This window comes from Rattus norvegicus, chromosome 5, assembly GCF_021556685.1.
Source record: "Rattus norvegicus strain SHRSP/BbbUtx chromosome 5, alternate assembly SHRSP_T2T, whole genome shotgun sequence".
NCBI classification, from domain to species: Eukaryota; Metazoa; Chordata; class Mammalia; order Rodentia; family Muridae; genus Rattus; species Rattus norvegicus.
The window spans coordinates 135,221,155-135,237,465 of record NC_141538.1 but is presented as its reverse complement, the minus strand read 5'-3'; the positions used below and the strand labels follow the sequence as shown (position 1 = coordinate 135,237,465).

Sequence of the window (16,311 nt, the reverse complement as noted above, 5' to 3'; positions counted from 1 at the left end):
GGCTGAATGGAATCTTTCTATCTTACAGTGGGAATCTTTATCGAAAGCTCTAGGACTGAGATTTTCTTAAAGCTGTGCACTTTATCGGCTGACAGTAAGCAGACAGCTTTTGTATTCCTGGGGATCATAGTCAGAGCCTGGGAAGCACCAGGCCAGGGGTCTACCGCTGAGCTAAAGCACCAGCCCAATGATTTTGTAGATTAATCCATATTCCTGAGCTAAGATCTGCTAGTTCTCACGTGGAGCTGAATCACTCCTCTGCCCATCCTTCTGGCACATCTTGGACTCCTCTTGGAATACCTCTTCAGCATGAAGATGCTGACACTCAGAGGAAGAGGGCTCCCGGAACAAGCTCTCCTGAGAATTGGTCCCCCCACTGGGAGGGTGACTGCCATGACAACTATACTGAAAGTCCAGAACTAGAAGACCAGAAAGCAGTGAAAACGGTTCCTCTCTGCCTTGGTCTCCAAGGCCATAACAGCTTAAGGTACTTAAAACAACAGTCCAGTCCATAATGTGTTTGATAAATGTCAGCTTGATCAACCACGTAGAGCTACTTGGGAGCCCTCGTAGGCAGGGTACTCACTTGTGCTTAGCAACTGATGCCAGCCTGGGTATCCCAGAGAGAGTCCATCTGAAAGAATTAAAATCAATTCATTCAGTTTTTTTTTTTATTTTTAATTTTGTAGAGAACCAGAAGGATGGCTTAGTAGTTAAGGGTATGTGCTACTCTTGCAAAGGACCTGAGTTCAGTTCTCTTTTTTTTTTTCCGGAGCTGGGGACCGAACCCAGGGCCTTGCGCTTCCTAGGCAAGCGCTCTACCACTGAGCTAAATCCCCATCCCCTCTGAGTTCAGTTCTCAACATTCATATTGAATAGCTCTAAATGACCTGAAACTCCAGCCTCAGAGGATCCAACACCCTCTTATGATCTTCCTGGGGAGCTATACTCATGTGCACACACGTACAATTAAACAATACAAATAAGGTCAGATGTGGTGGCGGCACACACGTTTAGTGCCAGCATGTGGGAGGCAGAGGTAGGCGGATCTCTCTGAGTGTAAGGCCAGCTTGTGCCCATACTGAATTCCAGACCAGTCAGAGAGACGTGGTTAAATGCTGTCTCAAATTAATTCATTCACTAGAGTAGAATTAGAAAAAACAAGTGCCTGAACGTGTCACTTCTAGAACTCTCTACCCTTAACTGAGTCCTCGTATAATCTTGCTTGAGTCTTTTCCCACCCATAAGAAAAAGGTAGTGTAACTAGATCAGACACACACACACACACACACACACACACACACACACATACACGCACAGACACACACATATACACACATACACACAAATAAATGATCAACAAATAACTTTCTATTCAATATGCTGGGGCTGTTGGCAAGGAGAAATGTGACTGTGTAGCTGCTGGTCCCACATGGAAGGGACTACTGTTTACCAAGGCCAAGGGCAGAACAATTGATTACTCAGCCACCTGTGAGGTTTCCCGTACCTGAACTATATCACAGACTATACAGGTCCCTGGACACTGCACAACTTCTCTCATAACTAAACTCAACAACAGCAAGGCCAGGGCCTGAAATCAATAACAGCAATGAAGAATCTTGGCTCATGAGGAATTCCTGTACCTTTGTGCCTCCGATGCCTGTAAGTAGGGCAACATCCATCTAAACCAGGGCCCTCCTTAGCCATGAAGGAAACCATGACGTCTCCTTCTAATCTTGACAGCTTGTAAAGCAAAGACCAAAGCGAGTAAAAAAAAAAAGTCACTGACTCATTTGACCACAGGCATTACAGAGACCTACTATGTGCCAGCCCTGTACCATGAAGGGGTGGTATGGCATAGACCTGGCTCCTCGACACCAACTGTAGTGGGGGTACTTAAGAGTGATGTACCCCAAGACAGATGCTAAGAAGTCTATAGGAAGTTCCGTCTCTGCTACAGGAATGGAATGGGAGCATCCAATCCAGCAGGAGGATGAGAAGCTTCACCAAAGAGGTCACAAGACGTGGTGTGTGTGCCCATGAAGAGGCTGCAGAATTATTACAGACCACATAACAGGAGACCATGATCTTCCTAGCTGAGCATGTACTGCATTTTGCCAGCTTGTTCTCTGAACTTCTCTCTCCATGATTGGGCTGGCTGGTGCCAGGCCTTCTGACTGCCAAGTCTGCACTAGAGCAATGACACTCCTACACAAGCCAAAGACCCTCGACTATGAAAAGAGGAACACTGAGGTGGGAACAGATGCTTGGAAGGGGCTCCAAACTTCCCAGCTAGTTCACTTCTCTACACAATCCTCACCCTGTGTCTATTCTTTACAGCATTCCCAGCCCAGGCCCCTTTAGAAGGCTGAAGCTAAGGACAGTGGGCTGAAGCTCTTTGATGGGATCCAGGGAAACAGTATACATCAACTACTCAGCTGGTTCTTGGCACATGGCCTGTGGTCAACAAGTTTTAGCTCCCTCCTCATACTGCAAGGTCAATTCCACTGGTAAATCCCAGAGGCTCCTCCAAGGTTCAGGTTACATCACCACCCCCATCCCCCAAGGCCTCCCTGAAATATGCCAGACCAAAATACTCTTTCCTGGAAATCACAACAGTATGTATCAGTACCATTGCAGGTGGGCACTTTACATATAATCATACTTAACCCTCACAGTGACATTATTATAACCATTTAAAAGCTCTGAGAAAAATGAGTTGTTCTAGGATGCGTCCTAGGAGAGGGGAAAGCGTGGCTGACCCCCAAAATCAGGCACTCCCACGCTCTTTCCTACCATCAGATGGTCCACAGTCCTTCAGCTATAGGAAAGAGTCTGCATCCTACCCACACCCCTACCTCTCTGTTGAAAGAATGTGGCAGAAGCATTTAAACACTGTCTTGCAAAATAAGTGGAAACAGTCAACTTAACACAACGAAGCACACATATTTCATAACGTGCTCATGCCAGTGGACTGTCCGAGCCTTGAGCCCTGCCACAGACTTGAGCGTATCCTTGTATGGTCTGAGGCTCAAACCCCATACAGGCTGAACTCTGACAGCGGGTACCCATCGGGTCCCGACCTGTCACAACCCAAGCCCGTCCACAGGCACAGGCTGAGAGCCCGAAATAGGATTTTATACGCTGTAGTCTGGGTTGGGAAGCAGCTCTGAGGACAGTTCTAAAAGGATGTCCCCCTTGGCTGCTCCTCCGTAGAAGAATCGGGTCATGACCTCGAGCTGCTCCGAAGGCCCTGACTGCCCCTCCCGGTTGACTGCACCGCCGCACTCCAGACCCCGGCCCCGTTTCCCGCGGAGGGACTCCTCGCTGGCTCACTTTTACCTTAGTTGACCACCGCGGGAACGGCCGCGCGCACCCCCACCTGCAGGTCTCAGTCGAGAACGCGGAAGAGGTGGAGCTAAACTCAGGGGGAGGGCCCTGGCAGAAGGGGGCGTGAGGGGGAGGAGTCACGCCTGCGCCCCGAGGGCCACACGGGGCGAGAGGACTCTGCGCAGGCGTGGCGTATCAGATCGCCCTCAGGTTGTTGCTGGTTTAGTTTCCAGGCAGAAAGTGGAAGACACTGCGGTGCAAATAATTACTTCTGCGAGCCAGAACGGAGCTTTTTATAAACCCGAGGGCAACTCTGTTAATTAAAGTTTATTTTTTGAGACAAGACCTAACTCCGGACTGACCTCAAACTCGTTTTTCTCCTGACTCAGTCTCCAGAGTTCTCTGATTACAGACGCACACCACCCGGCATGACTATAAAATTTCTATAAAGGTCTGTGTATACAGAAGTTCATGAGGGTTTGAATAAAACATTACTTTCGGTAATTAAAATTTTTTTACTTTTTTTTTTTTTTTTAAACATTCTCACTATGTAGCTCTGGCTGGCCTGGAACTCACTATGTAGACCTGGCTCAAACTTAAAGAGATCTACCTGCCTTTGCTTTCTGATGCTAGTATTAAAGGCGTGCGTCACTACACCAGCTAAAACAAATGTTTTTAAAGATCTATTTCTTCGGCTGCTGCTGCTGCTGTGTGTGTGTGTGTGTGTGTGTGTGTGTGTGTGTGTGTACTAATTAGAGTAATACCTCAACCACCAGCCTCCCTGCCTCACTTCCATAGGCTGCAGGTGCCTGGGACGGGAAGACAGGGTGCTTGGCTTCATTTCAGGTTCTGACGCAGTTTTTCCTTTGTGTGGTGAAGTAAACTTCCCTATCCTATTCAGTATTGTTGTTAGGGTCTGGTGAGTAAGGGGCTTAAAGAGTGTCCCATCACTCATCTGGAAATCATTAATTCCCTCTTCTGGCCTGTGTGTATGAGGGAAGGAAGTGGAAATATTCAAGACTTTGCTAGATTTCCAATCTAGATGAAACTTGGAAAGGGGCGTCTTTTTCCAAGCTTTTGTATTTAGTTCCTTTCCAAATTTGAGTCATTTTCAAAGGCTGGATATTGCAATTACTTTCATCTTATAACCTTCCAGGCCCACCAAACTTCATGTCCTCACAGCCTTTCCTAGCCTTTTCCTCAACTCTCAACAGCCAACCAGTCCTGAGTCACTCAGGCATATATTGGGATCCAGATTCTCAAGTTACTACCTCCCTCCCCATGGCAACCGTGGTGGTTAATTAACATTGGATAAAGGCTCTGGGGTGCTCCTAGGAAGGAGGGCAAACCATGTAGATAGAACTCAGACCTTCCTCTGGCCCATTCCACCACATCCCATAGTTCCATACAGGGGCAGCAGCGAACATAAAAAGGGGCCACAAGGCTCATGAAAGCCACAGGTCATCCAGCATCATTACTCATTGTGGGATGTTCTGTCCCAGGGTGGAGAGGATAGGTATTCCCTGTCCCCTGTCCCCTAAATTGATGCAGATCCTGAGCCAACAAGACAACAAAGCCCTGGCTTCCCAGGGAAACTGCTTTTGTTAGGTTTTGCCTGTTTGGGTGAGAGCATCCTTCTCAGCCTCTCAAAGCAAGTGTGTGTGTGTGTGTGTGTGTGTGTGTGTGTGTGTGTGTGCACATATGTCCTTCCTAACACATTTCCAGACATCTCAAATTTGAGGTAAATCTAACTCTTACTTCCACCATGCACATGGACTTTCTAACAGTTGGACTAATGACTGAAGAGATATTTATTGGTTTGTAATGGGTTTGAAAACAAAACCCTTTTAGAACACTGGGTTCTGGGCATTAGAAGGAGAAGCAAAATGGAGAGTCTTCCAGATTCTAGAGCAGACACTAGGGACTGGGAAGAAAGCCAGGCAGCTGACTAAAGACTTGATTACGTCAAGCACTCCCATCTGCACTTGAGACACGGTGTGTATTTGCTGAGTTATTATCATGTCTGTTCACAGGGTGAAGATGAAGGAGCTTAGAGCTCAGACCTCACTCCACTTCTACTTTAAAAAGGTATCTACGCCAGGTGTGGAGGTGCATGCCTTTAATCATGGCACTCCGGGGGCAGAGGAAGGTGGATCCCTGTGGGTTTGAGGCCAACCTAGTCTACAGGGTGAGCGCTAGGCTAGCTAGTGCTACATGACGAGACCCTGCCTCAAAAAAAATTATTACGACTGCATGTGACATGTGTGAGTGGGCACCCAGGACAAGTGGCATCTCTCCTTTCCCCTTTACATGGGTCTTGAGAATTGAACTTAGGTCATCAAGCTTACAACATTGGGAAGCAAGTGCCTTTAGTCACTGGGCCATCTTGCTGGCCTACCACTTCTGACCAATCGATAGAAAGTGATTTACAGAGGGAAGGCCAGGAGCTCAGGTCTCTGCCTCCTAGGTAGAGTCCCTGCTGGCTCTTTTGAAGATATAAGAGGACCTTTGTTAAATCTCCAGGACCAAGCTGCTTTTAACTCCTACTTGGGAGGCTGTGGTTGGGGACAGTGACTTCTAGCTGTCTACTGGGGAAGATGCTCTGGACTGAAAGGGGTTTCTTGTTCTGTGATTGGAGTTGTGGCTGTATTTCCTACTATGTTTTTAGCCATCGGTTCCTCCAAACCACCATGAATATGAACTGGGATTGCCAGTGTCAAAACAAGGAAAGATTTCCCCCTCCCAATGAGTACCTTGAAGGCAAAGTCCTGCACTGTCCTCCCATCCCCTGCTCAAGGCTTCTAACTTAGCTTAGTCTACAATTTGGAGCCCTGGGAGTATTTGGGTGTCCTCACACTGGGAAGCTAGTCAGTCATGACTGCGCTCATATGGTTTAGGAGTTTAGGACAGAATGCCTTCTTAGTCCCACTTGTGGTCTCTCCTGTGATCCGCAAAGACCCATGTGGCACCCAGAACACTGCTTCCCACCAGTGGTTGCTTTAGTTTGTATCTTTTATTTTACCAAAAAATAGCAAAATCTTTCCTCTTTCACAAAAATAGATTTCCCTCCCCACCCCTATGGTCCCTTTTCACAGCCTAGATTTCAGAATATATTCTGCAGCCCATCGTGGGGGAATCTCCTACTGTCCTCAGTTCTGAGACACTGCCAAGGCTGCAGGCCAGCATGTTTCCCTTGGGGACATTCCAGGTCCTGTTGCCCTAGAGAGCCCCAGTTGTCTCTCTGGAAGGCAAGGCAGTTCCTCAGACATAAGAAGGGGCCTGGTTTTGGAGGTTTGCCTCAGCATCCAACTCTAGCCAAACGCAGGGTGTGGCAGGGCTTCCTGGCAGCAGGCTAGAAATCGTTACTCAAAGCAGAAACAGTTGTGTCCCGGAGAGTGTCTGACGACTTCTCTTTGCACGTGCATCTTGGTGTCACAATCAGAAGGCCTGAGAGTAGAAGTCAAGAAGAGCCTTGGAGTTTTAACGGGTTTCAGTTTCCTCTGATGCAAGCTGAGAGACAGTGACAATATTCTTGTGTGACTTCTTATTCCCATCCTGGCCTTTGGGGATACAGGCTCTGAAAGGGCAAAACCTATTTCTGCCAGTCCCCCTACCTGTGAGTCTGTGTATAAGGCTCAGCATGGAGATACTGAGTAATGGCTACTGAGTGAGGATCCCAGCCCCTCAGATAGATGTGCTTGGAATTCAAGAAGCCTTGAATGTATCAGGAGGTTGGGCTGAGGCAGGTGTTTTTAGGATGGGAAGGTCTCCATCAGCTACATGATCCTCAGTTCCTGAGATAGAAGAAAAGACTCTGGATTCTCCAATTCAAGTTCCAGTGGCTTCCTGGTCTGGAGGGCTATTTTGTGCTGGCCTTAAGTCATGTCAGTAGGTTCTGGGTTTGAGATCGAAGTATCTTGTGTCCAAGTTTAAAATCCATGGGACCCTGAGGGATCAATCCCAACCCTCGAGAGGCTTACCATTTGGGCTTTTTTGTTTGTTTTTGAGACAGGGTTTCTCTATGTAGCCCTGGTTGTCCTTGAACTCACTCTGTAGATCAGGCTGGCCTCGAACTCTGAGATCCAACCTGCCTCTGCCTCCTAAGTGCTGGGAATAAAGGTGTGAGCCACCACCGCCCGGCTCAGAGGCTTAATGATAGCAGGCCCTTCTGGAGGCAGAGATGAGTGAATTGACAATTCATAGACATCCTTGGCTGAGCAAATCAGCCACATGGTGGTAGGTCAGAGATCTAATGAACTCAGGGCAAAGCTGCATTGTCTAACCTCCACTCAAATGCCAGGGACTCATGTTGGTAGGAGATGGCAGTCTAGAAGATTCAGAGGTATAATTCCATCCACACACACATTTTGTACACTTGTACACACGGTCAGGGTTGGGTCACTAAGCTGTCATTACTCCTATAATGGTCATGGACTTACAGTCAACCTATCCATCCATCCATCCATCCATCCATCCATCCATCCATCCATCCATCCATCATGAGGGCCTACTATGTGTCTGGAAGGACTTGGATCTCTCAGACAAATCCCACAACCAATCTCTCTCTCTCTCTCTCTCTCTCTCTCTCTCTCTCTCTCTCTCTCTCTCTCTCACACACACACACACACACACACACACCTGCATGCTCAGGTACAGGCACTCACTCTATCATTTTCTTGCCATCACTTCGGCCACATCCATCTTCCCCGATGGATCTGGGACCCGTCATGGTAGGGTGGAAGTGAAGTATCAGAACAGACACCTGTTTGCCTCACCCTACTCTTGGACTTAATATGAGGGACTAAACTCCTCCTTTTCTTCTATTGCCCACCTGAAGTCCTCCCTTCTCCATGCATTCTGGGACACACAGACAGACTTCTGAGAAGTCCAGAGGTGTTGGGTCTAGAGAGGGTGCCTGCTCTTCAGTAGGCCTTCACATTTCTCTGCCAGCAGGCTCCTAAGGGTCCCCTCTCCCAGCTGCGCTGTGTTCAGATGGTCCACTTGAGAGGCAACAACATCCAGATCTGGACTCAGTGACAGATCCGTTCTGTCATCTCCCTCTGTAGAGACACAAAGTAAGGAAGGGTTACTTTGACCTCAGCCTGCCGACGGGCAACTCCTTGTCAAATCACGGGGTTTACTGAGTCTGACCCCTCCCCAACCTCAGCTGCAACCATGAACACTGACATCTCCATGAATTCTCTGTAAGAGTACAGAATCCACTGTTAGACAAGTTGTCTCCCCTCATATATCCATCTGGGGATCAAGAGAGAGCACTGGCAGAGAAGGGTAGTGAGACATGGCCTTACCAGCGGCTCTAGTTCCCTCTGGTCCACCAGGCTGAACTCCTGGATGAAGTAGTAGAAGTGCTTATAGCAGGTGTTGACATGTGCCTCCGCCCCCATGCTGAGGATGCTGTCAAAGTGGTGGATGTAGACGTGGACAAAGACTCGGAAGAGTCTCGTCAGGATCTTGGTGCAGACCTGCTGGAAGTTCTTGGGGAAGGGAACTCCTAGGGATGGAGATGAGTGAAGAGGAATCAAAATCCTAGGGGCAAAACTCTGCCCCTCCCCACAGGCAGTCTTTACCCCTCTTCAGCACAGGACACAGACAGGCAGAGCAAGAGTTTGGCTGTGGGTTGGGGATTTAGCTCAGTGGTAGAGCACTTGCCTAGCAAGCGCAAGGCCCTGGGTTCGGTCCCCAGCTCCGAAAAAAAGAAAAAAAAAAGAGTTTGGCTGCTTCTATACCTTTCTTTTGGGGTGGGGGGGGGAGTGGTGGGAACTGGACCCAGGAATCATTCACACCACTGAGCTCCAACTCCAGTCTTCATCTTTCCTTTTAAAGAAGGGCGGATCTGAAAATACCTTCTGCCCGCTATAACCCAGTTCACCCACCCATTCTCCACTCCCTAAAGCAGAACTTTGCAAGCTTACTGCTGGCCAGTCTGCCTCAGACCACAATAAAAACCATGGCATAACCTCTCCCCAGAAGCCTGAGCACCCATACGGACATGCACATCAGCACATCACTTTTTCCTGTACAGTCCAATTGGGAGGCTGTCAGTACGTGGGCCAGTTCTTAATTAAAAACATGGCCCTTCAGAGTTAAGTCTCAATATCCCAGCATGGCATGGAGTGAAGCCTTTATGAGCCAATCCTGACTGCCCTCTCCAGCCACATGCTCAATCCTGCTGCTTACTGTTCTCATAGCTGGCTTACCCGCCACCCCATGCTAACACTTAGGAACTGTTTCAGATATCATTCATTCAGATATCATTCATTCCTTCAGATACTCAGTAACATAATATAGAACTTTCCTTGTGTGAGCCCAGCTCTGAGCTGGGCCCTTTGTACCTCTGCTCTCTGCTCTTTCCAGTTGTGCTGATGGCTCTGATCGTCATTCTAGATTTGATAAAATGCAGGTAATGTATAAAGGTGAAGCCACTTGCCTCAGGGCCCACAATTATTAATTAGTACAAACTGGAGGCAGGATTCAAATCTCTTTGTACAGTAGTGCCTCTCAGAGATAAATGATACAGATCCTGCCTGGCCAGGAAAGGCCATTAGAGGTGTGGGAAAGGCAGTGTGTGCACACGCCCCACATCCAGGGCAGAGATACAAGTGGCTTACACCCTCATTTCTGCTATGACAAAATCACCGGTCATGTAGTTAAAAGTTTACTCAGGGCTCACACCCCAGGGATGTAGGCTAGAGGAAATTAGAGCCAGGATCAGACTGAGCCCTGGCTCATTCACCTCCACACACCTTCCTTTCCAGTTCCTTTCCCCTGCCTCTTTGAGAACCCAACCTAGTCCCTACACTCCTATCCTACTTATCTGGACAATGGCATCTGGGACCCACAATACTGAGTTCCGGTTCTGAGGCCTTTTCTATTCAATGCACGATCCACAGTTGGCCTCAGTTTGCTCCTGTGTGAAATGAAGGTACCTGCTACACACAACACTCTGGAAAAGGCAGCAACAGCTGGGGAGGGGCTCGGTGCTTGAATTGTGACTCAGTGCCCAGCTTTCCTCAGCATTCAGACTTCTTCCCTCGGGGCTTGACCATCTGCCCCACCCATTTGAGTCCCTATAGCCCAGACGGGTGCTGGGACCCAGTTTGCAGGTGGAGCTTCCGTGATGAACACAGCTCAGCTTCTGGGTGGGGACCCTGGGCCAGGGTAACTTTACTCATCTCCTATCCCTGTCCTCACCTGCCCAAGCCCAGCTGAGACAAGAAAAGGCCCATGGGCTGGACCTGACTAGGGAGCCCCAAGTCTGAGGGAATGATACCCTTTGGGCCAATCCAGGGTCTAATCCTTCCCTTTCCTGGAGCTAGGATTCAGGAGGGACTCATGGGAGAGGTGGAAGCAAGATCAGACCAAGCACAACAGTATGTCTGTGGCTTGTTCCAGAGAGAGAAGAAACCATGCCTGTGGACATGCTGGGATAGTCCACAGTGAAACACTTATGCTTTGGACACTCATGCCCCAAATGGCAGGCAGATAACCAAGATCCTGCCTCAAACAGTTTCCTCTTCCACTATACAGGAAGGACCCTCCCTGGCTACGCTAACTCTCCAGTCACCAGTGCTCACCAACACGTGTAGGAAAGACATCCTCATCATTGATGAGACCCTCGATCCAGTCCATGAGCAATGCCATATAGCGGGGCGCTGAGAGCTTGGCGGGCCTTCGGTACTGACGCTCGTCCTGCCAGCGGTACTCGTAGCGGGGCCCACCAGCCATGACTGGGCAGCTGGTTTCACTGCAGTGCTCAGCCATGGTCCCATAGATGAGGTTGATACGATTAAAGAAGTCCACCACATGCACAGCGATCCAGTCATCGATGCTCTCACCAGGTGGCAGCCTCACCACCCTCCGCAGGTCCAGGCCGGACTTGAGCGAAGCTTGTGCCTTCTTATATAGCTCAAAGCGCTGTGTGCCAGGCTCGAAGCGTTTCCGGGGCCGGAAAGTCTTGTCCTTAGCAAACACCTGCTTCAGACACAGGGCCATGGCTGGGCAGGTAACGTTGGATGTCTAGGCACAGGGACCTGAAGATGCCCTGCCAGAGACAGGGGCAGGGGAAGTAGTTCAGGGCCTTTTAAAGAGGGTTTTGCTTCCCAACACATCCTTTTTCTTAGCTGTCAGCCTGGGGACAATTTCTTTACCTCCACGATTCCCTCATCCCCAGCATTGTCTAATCCTTTGTGGACTACTTTAGCCACATGCCCCACCCCTGAAGCGCTTCCACACGCCTTTCACTCGGCTTACTTCCCTCCCTGCTTTCTTTGAATCTTGCAGAGGGTGTGCCCTGGGCTCCAAACCGGTGTTTACAGGACTTACTGTTGAACTTTACAGAAGGGACAGAGGTTTTCGCAGGCCGGCCAGGGAACAGGGACCCCAGACAAGATGTTCTCAGGAAGCCCCATAGGCCAGTCATGTAGTGAGAGAGCCTGGCTGCACTGTACTTGGGGGAGGCCATGCACCCTGGGCTTTGATTTCCACTGGGATATCCCGAAGTCCATCCGGTCACCGGGGATTCCCAGGGAGCAGAAGGGACTTTTTTTTTTTTTTTTTTCCAAAAAATGTCTTTTCCTTTTTCTTTACACTGAAAGAGGAAAGGGCCCTCACAAGGCCAGCTGGGTGGCCTTAAGTGTGGCTGCAGGCTCTGCAGGAAGGGGAGGGTGGCAGGCCTAGAAGAGTGCTACTTCCTCTGACAGACACTAGAGTTCCTTTCCTCAAAGCTAACCTCCTTCAATTCCAAAACAGTCTGAGCGCTGCCTTCCGCTTGCACCTGACAGACACTCCGTGGATTTTCAACATGCCTAGTATGGGGACTGGGGAAGAACAGCCAGACCCATCCTACTGGACTCTCTGGATGTTTGCTTTACCCCTTAGAATGGAAGGATCCCAGACTCAGACCAGACTTCAGGGAGTATCCATTGGAGTCCCCCGAAGTCCTAGGATCTTGTCCCTGCTTCAAAACTAGCTTGCTTGTGTCACCATGGATTTAGTCCATGCAAATCCTTGAACACCCTACAGGTTTCTGAGCAGCTCAGGCTTTTAATCTCCCCCACCAACATACATGAGCTATTGCCTGGGGCAGCTATAAACTGAGCACAGACCCTGACCCCAGACTTACAAAGCGAGCTCAGGCTCCATGCGGAACTCTGGCTTGCCCCCAGCTCTGGCTAGTCTGAGACCTGAGCCTAGCTCTGCACAGAATGAGGCTTGAGACAGTGGTAGGCAAAGCTTATCCTTCACTTCCTACTGGCTTGACAGTGACACAGTTCCTTTTCTCACTGGAAACTGCTGGGGCAGGATTGGGGAAGAAAGGGAAGGAATAAGGTGACAGGGTGACCAAAGGCACGGAGCATAGAGGAGGTTACTTCTGGCAACAAATCCAACTTACAGAAATGTTTGGAACAGGAGTTCTCCCTTCTAATTACAGCAGGCAGACAGTAGAGAGAGCTCCTGACCTCTTGGGAGAAGCTCGAAGACACAGAAGGTCCTCTCATTTATCCTGGCCTCCCAACTTCTTCCCAAAGAAATGCCAGCTTGGGATCTGAATGTCTTGAATGAGAGTTCTGTACATTTCAGTTGCTGTCTTCCTGGGGCAGGCAGAACTTCCAAAATCAGTTGCTGCAATCAGTGGGGGTTCTGGCCTCCTCAGACTACCTTGCCTGATCCCCCTGTCTCCAGCAGCCACCCTGGGATTCTCCTTGATCCCTAAACATGTCCTCACTCTCCTGCCTGTGTGCCTTTTGCTGGTCGGTTTCTGCTTTCTCTTTCCATCTGACTGGATGCTTCCTTCTCAGCAGCCTCCTCCAGATCCCAACCTTGTGTGGGCTTCTCTTTGACTGTTTCTGTTCCTACCCCTCTCCACATTAAGTCAGGACTTAGGTTGGTGACTAGGCTTTGGGAAAAGCTTAGACTCCAGAGTCTTAGAGTTGGCTGGGGAGATGGCTCAGTGGGTGAGGTGCTTGCAGTGCAAGCATAAAGACCAGTGTGGATCCCCAGAACCTGTGAAAAGCCTGACAAGGCATGGCAGCCTGCTGTAACCTGGCACTCAGGAGGCAGAGGCTGGAAAGCCCTGAGGCAAGCTGGCTGGGTGGACTAGCCAGACTTGGGAAGCCCCAGCTTCAGCAAGATCTTGCCTTGGGCTGGTGATATGTTGGTGATGTGTCTCAGTGGGTAAGCTTGCTTGCCTGAGTTTGATTCCTGGGACCAACATGGTAGGAGAGTACTCCCACAAACTGTCTCTGACCTCCACGTGTGCACTGTAATGCACACATAAATGTGTGTGTGCACATAAATAAATGTAATTAAGTTTTAAAATTAAATCTTGCCTCAATAAACAGAGAGTGAGGGGAAAGAACTGATACCTGCTCTGGGCCTCCATCCTTGCATGCCAACCCTCACATACCAACAACAACAACAACAACACACACACATACACACACACACACACACACACACACACGCACATGAATAAAAGTCTTTAAGAAGTCAAGTGGTGCTTCCCACATGAACAGATGGAGAAACTGAGGCCTAGGAGGAAGATTTGAGGAGCCTGACTTTGCACCGCAAGTTATAAGAAGTAGAGGTTGGTATAAAAAGGGACTCAGCCTATGACAAGATACAAAGTTCCCTTTTCCTGCTGTCTGGCCACTGGCTTGGTGTAGATAATCAAGGAGGAAGGGAGTAGAGAGGCCCCACCTCCTTGGTGTACAACTTTAGGGCCCAGGACTTTTCCTAGAAAGAGTAAACTTGGAGGTGAGTAAGCTAAGAGAGCATCTGCTCCATCCAACGTCTTATGACTATCCTCTCCCAGCCTCACCTCATCACTGAAATTGTTTCTTACAGAGCCTCTATTTCCCTTCCCTGTGGACCCTCCACTTTAAGTACTGGGTGGTTTGTTCACTCCGTGATCAGGCATTTAATCCTCCCAGACGGAAGAGCACAGGCTGACTGACACTTCTCTTAGCTAGCCCTCAACCAGAGAGACACACCTGCTCCTCTCTTAGCCTGGCTTAGAAACAGCCAGAAGATGGCCCCAGTTTGAACTCAAAATTCTAGCCTAGCATGCCCTGCGGGACAAGATCTAAGTTTGAGGTTCTCAGAGAAAAGCGGGAGCTAAGACACAGCGCTTGTCCAGCCAGACCCGCCCCCACCTCCCGCGAGCCCCTAAGAACCTCCCCTTATCTTCAGCTGTTAGGGCCAAACAGGTCCTAGGACCCAGAGGAGCCAGGCTGACATTTCCGCTCCTGAAGACACGCCCCCCCACCAGCAACCGCCACCCCCACTCCGGACTTCGGGCTCTGTGAGCCTCGGACCCTGGGCTGAGGACTGTGGCCAGTCTGCTTTTGGGCCGGGGTCGCTCCCAGAAGGTGCTACGCGAGAACCAAGAAGAACTAAAAGTGGAAGCAAGACCGGGCCGCGTGGGGCGCAGAGACGCGGCGCTCACTCACCCGCTCCGTCTGAGTGGACAGCTCCGGGTCTCTGTCCCTGCGGCCACACCGCAGCGCGCCGGGTCGTCCTCCTGCCTGTGACCCCCGCCGGGCGGGTCTCAGCGTCTACCCACCAGTCTGCTCTGGGCCGCGGCCGTCGTCCCGCCGCCAGTGCTCGAGGAGACGCCAGCTCCGCCCCGGGCTCAGCCACGCCGCGGCCACGGGGCGGGGAGGGGCGGGGAAAGGGACTCCCCCGACCCAGGATACACACTCTTCTCTCTAGCCTTTCCGGGAAGTGGGAAGTCTGATCTGGCTCACTGTCTCCCTGAGGGCAAAGGACTAATTGAGGAGCCGCCCCAAAGGACCGCCGGGATCTTCCCTAAGGAGATAGCCTCAGATTCATAGGCTATAGAATGGGAACAAGTTCAGCTTCCTCCTGAAGCAGAAAGAAAAAACGCTGTGGTGAATGGTTTCCTAGCCCTCCTGCAGTTATCTGAGCTTTACTTGTCTCTGAACTAATAAAAGTTCCTAGCAGCTTGTATGTTCAGCGTCAGCCCACTGCCACACACAGCAACTCAGCACTCACCACTGGAAGCTGCTGGTGGTGGATGGCGTATGTCTTTAATTCCAGCACTAGGGAGGCAGAGGCAGGCAAATCTCTGTGAGTTCCAGGCTAGCCGGGGCTAGGTGGTGAGACCCTCTCTCAAACAAAACAAAACAAAAAAACAACCACCAAAACCAAAACAAAACAAACAAAAAAACCCACTTAAATGAATAAATGAATGAAAGGTGGGTGGGAATCTGGACTAGGTCACTCCTGACAGGAAGGTTGACTCCTACACTCGCCTTCCCAAGGAATGTTGAAAAGAGACCCCGCCTTCCTTGCACCTGCGGGGGACCTACTTTTTCTGGTTGTATAGACTCTCACACCACCCAAAGCTACCCATTTCCTATCTTCCATTGTCTCTATTGTTCTTTAGTGGCTTTTCTCCCAGCCTGTTCCATCTGGTTTCAAACCTTTGCATACCTGATCTGCATTCTCCACTCTTTTACCTGGACTCCTCCCCTGGAAACAGGCTGATATCCCACATCAGTGCTCAATTCCTAGCATGGCTCTGCCCCCGGAATCATTCCTCGGGCTCTGTCTGGGGTGGGCAAGTTGGAGACTTTCTAGACTAGGTGGGTGTTATGGTTAACCTCCATTGTTAACTTCACTAGCTTCAGAACTGTCAAGGAGACACATCTCTGGGACTGTGTGTTTCCATGGGGGCTTAACTGAGGAGGATTGACTCTCCTTGAATGTGTGTCCTACTGTCCCCAAGGGCTAGTTTCTTGACCAGCTGCCTCAGGCTCCTGCTGCCACAGCTTAGAGCCGCTCTTCCTGACATACTTTCCCACCACTGCACTCTCAAACCCTGTGCCAAAACGAAACACTTTTCCTGAGTTGTCACAGCCTGAAAAGTAAGTAACACTGAAGGCCAAGGCAGGCAGCTGGGCTGCTGAAGACATCCTGGAGGAGGACGTGAACCGT

General features: G+C 49.9%; 2 protein-coding genes across 31 annotated transcripts in view; both read right to left on the bottom strand.

Moving 5' to 3' along the window:
- Mknk1 (MAPK interacting serine/threonine kinase 1) overlaps window positions 1–3,403 on the bottom strand; it is a 39,482-nt gene extending 36,079 nt beyond the window's left edge. For 17 of the 29 annotated variants that reach the window (XM_087550538.1, XM_087550540.1, XM_087550552.1 and 14 more), the window contains 1 exon segment: window positions 3,343–3,403. The gene's annotated coding sequence lies outside the window, so the exon portion shown is untranslated. 29 annotated transcript variants of the gene reach the window in all.
- A 2,921-nt stretch (window positions 3,404–6,324) lies between these two features.
- On the bottom strand, window positions 6,325–14,985 carry Mob3c (MOB kinase activator 3C). Of its 2 annotated transcripts, none has more exon segments than NM_001399185.2 (4): window positions 6,325–8,390; window positions 8,640–8,842; window positions 10,926–11,392; window positions 14,802–14,985. In NM_001399185.2, coding segments are annotated over 3 exon segments (651 nt in total). In that variant the 5' UTR covers window positions 11,344–11,392; window positions 14,802–14,985; the 3' UTR covers window positions 6,325–8,360.
- Between the last annotated feature and the right edge of the window lie 1,326 nt (window positions 14,986–16,311).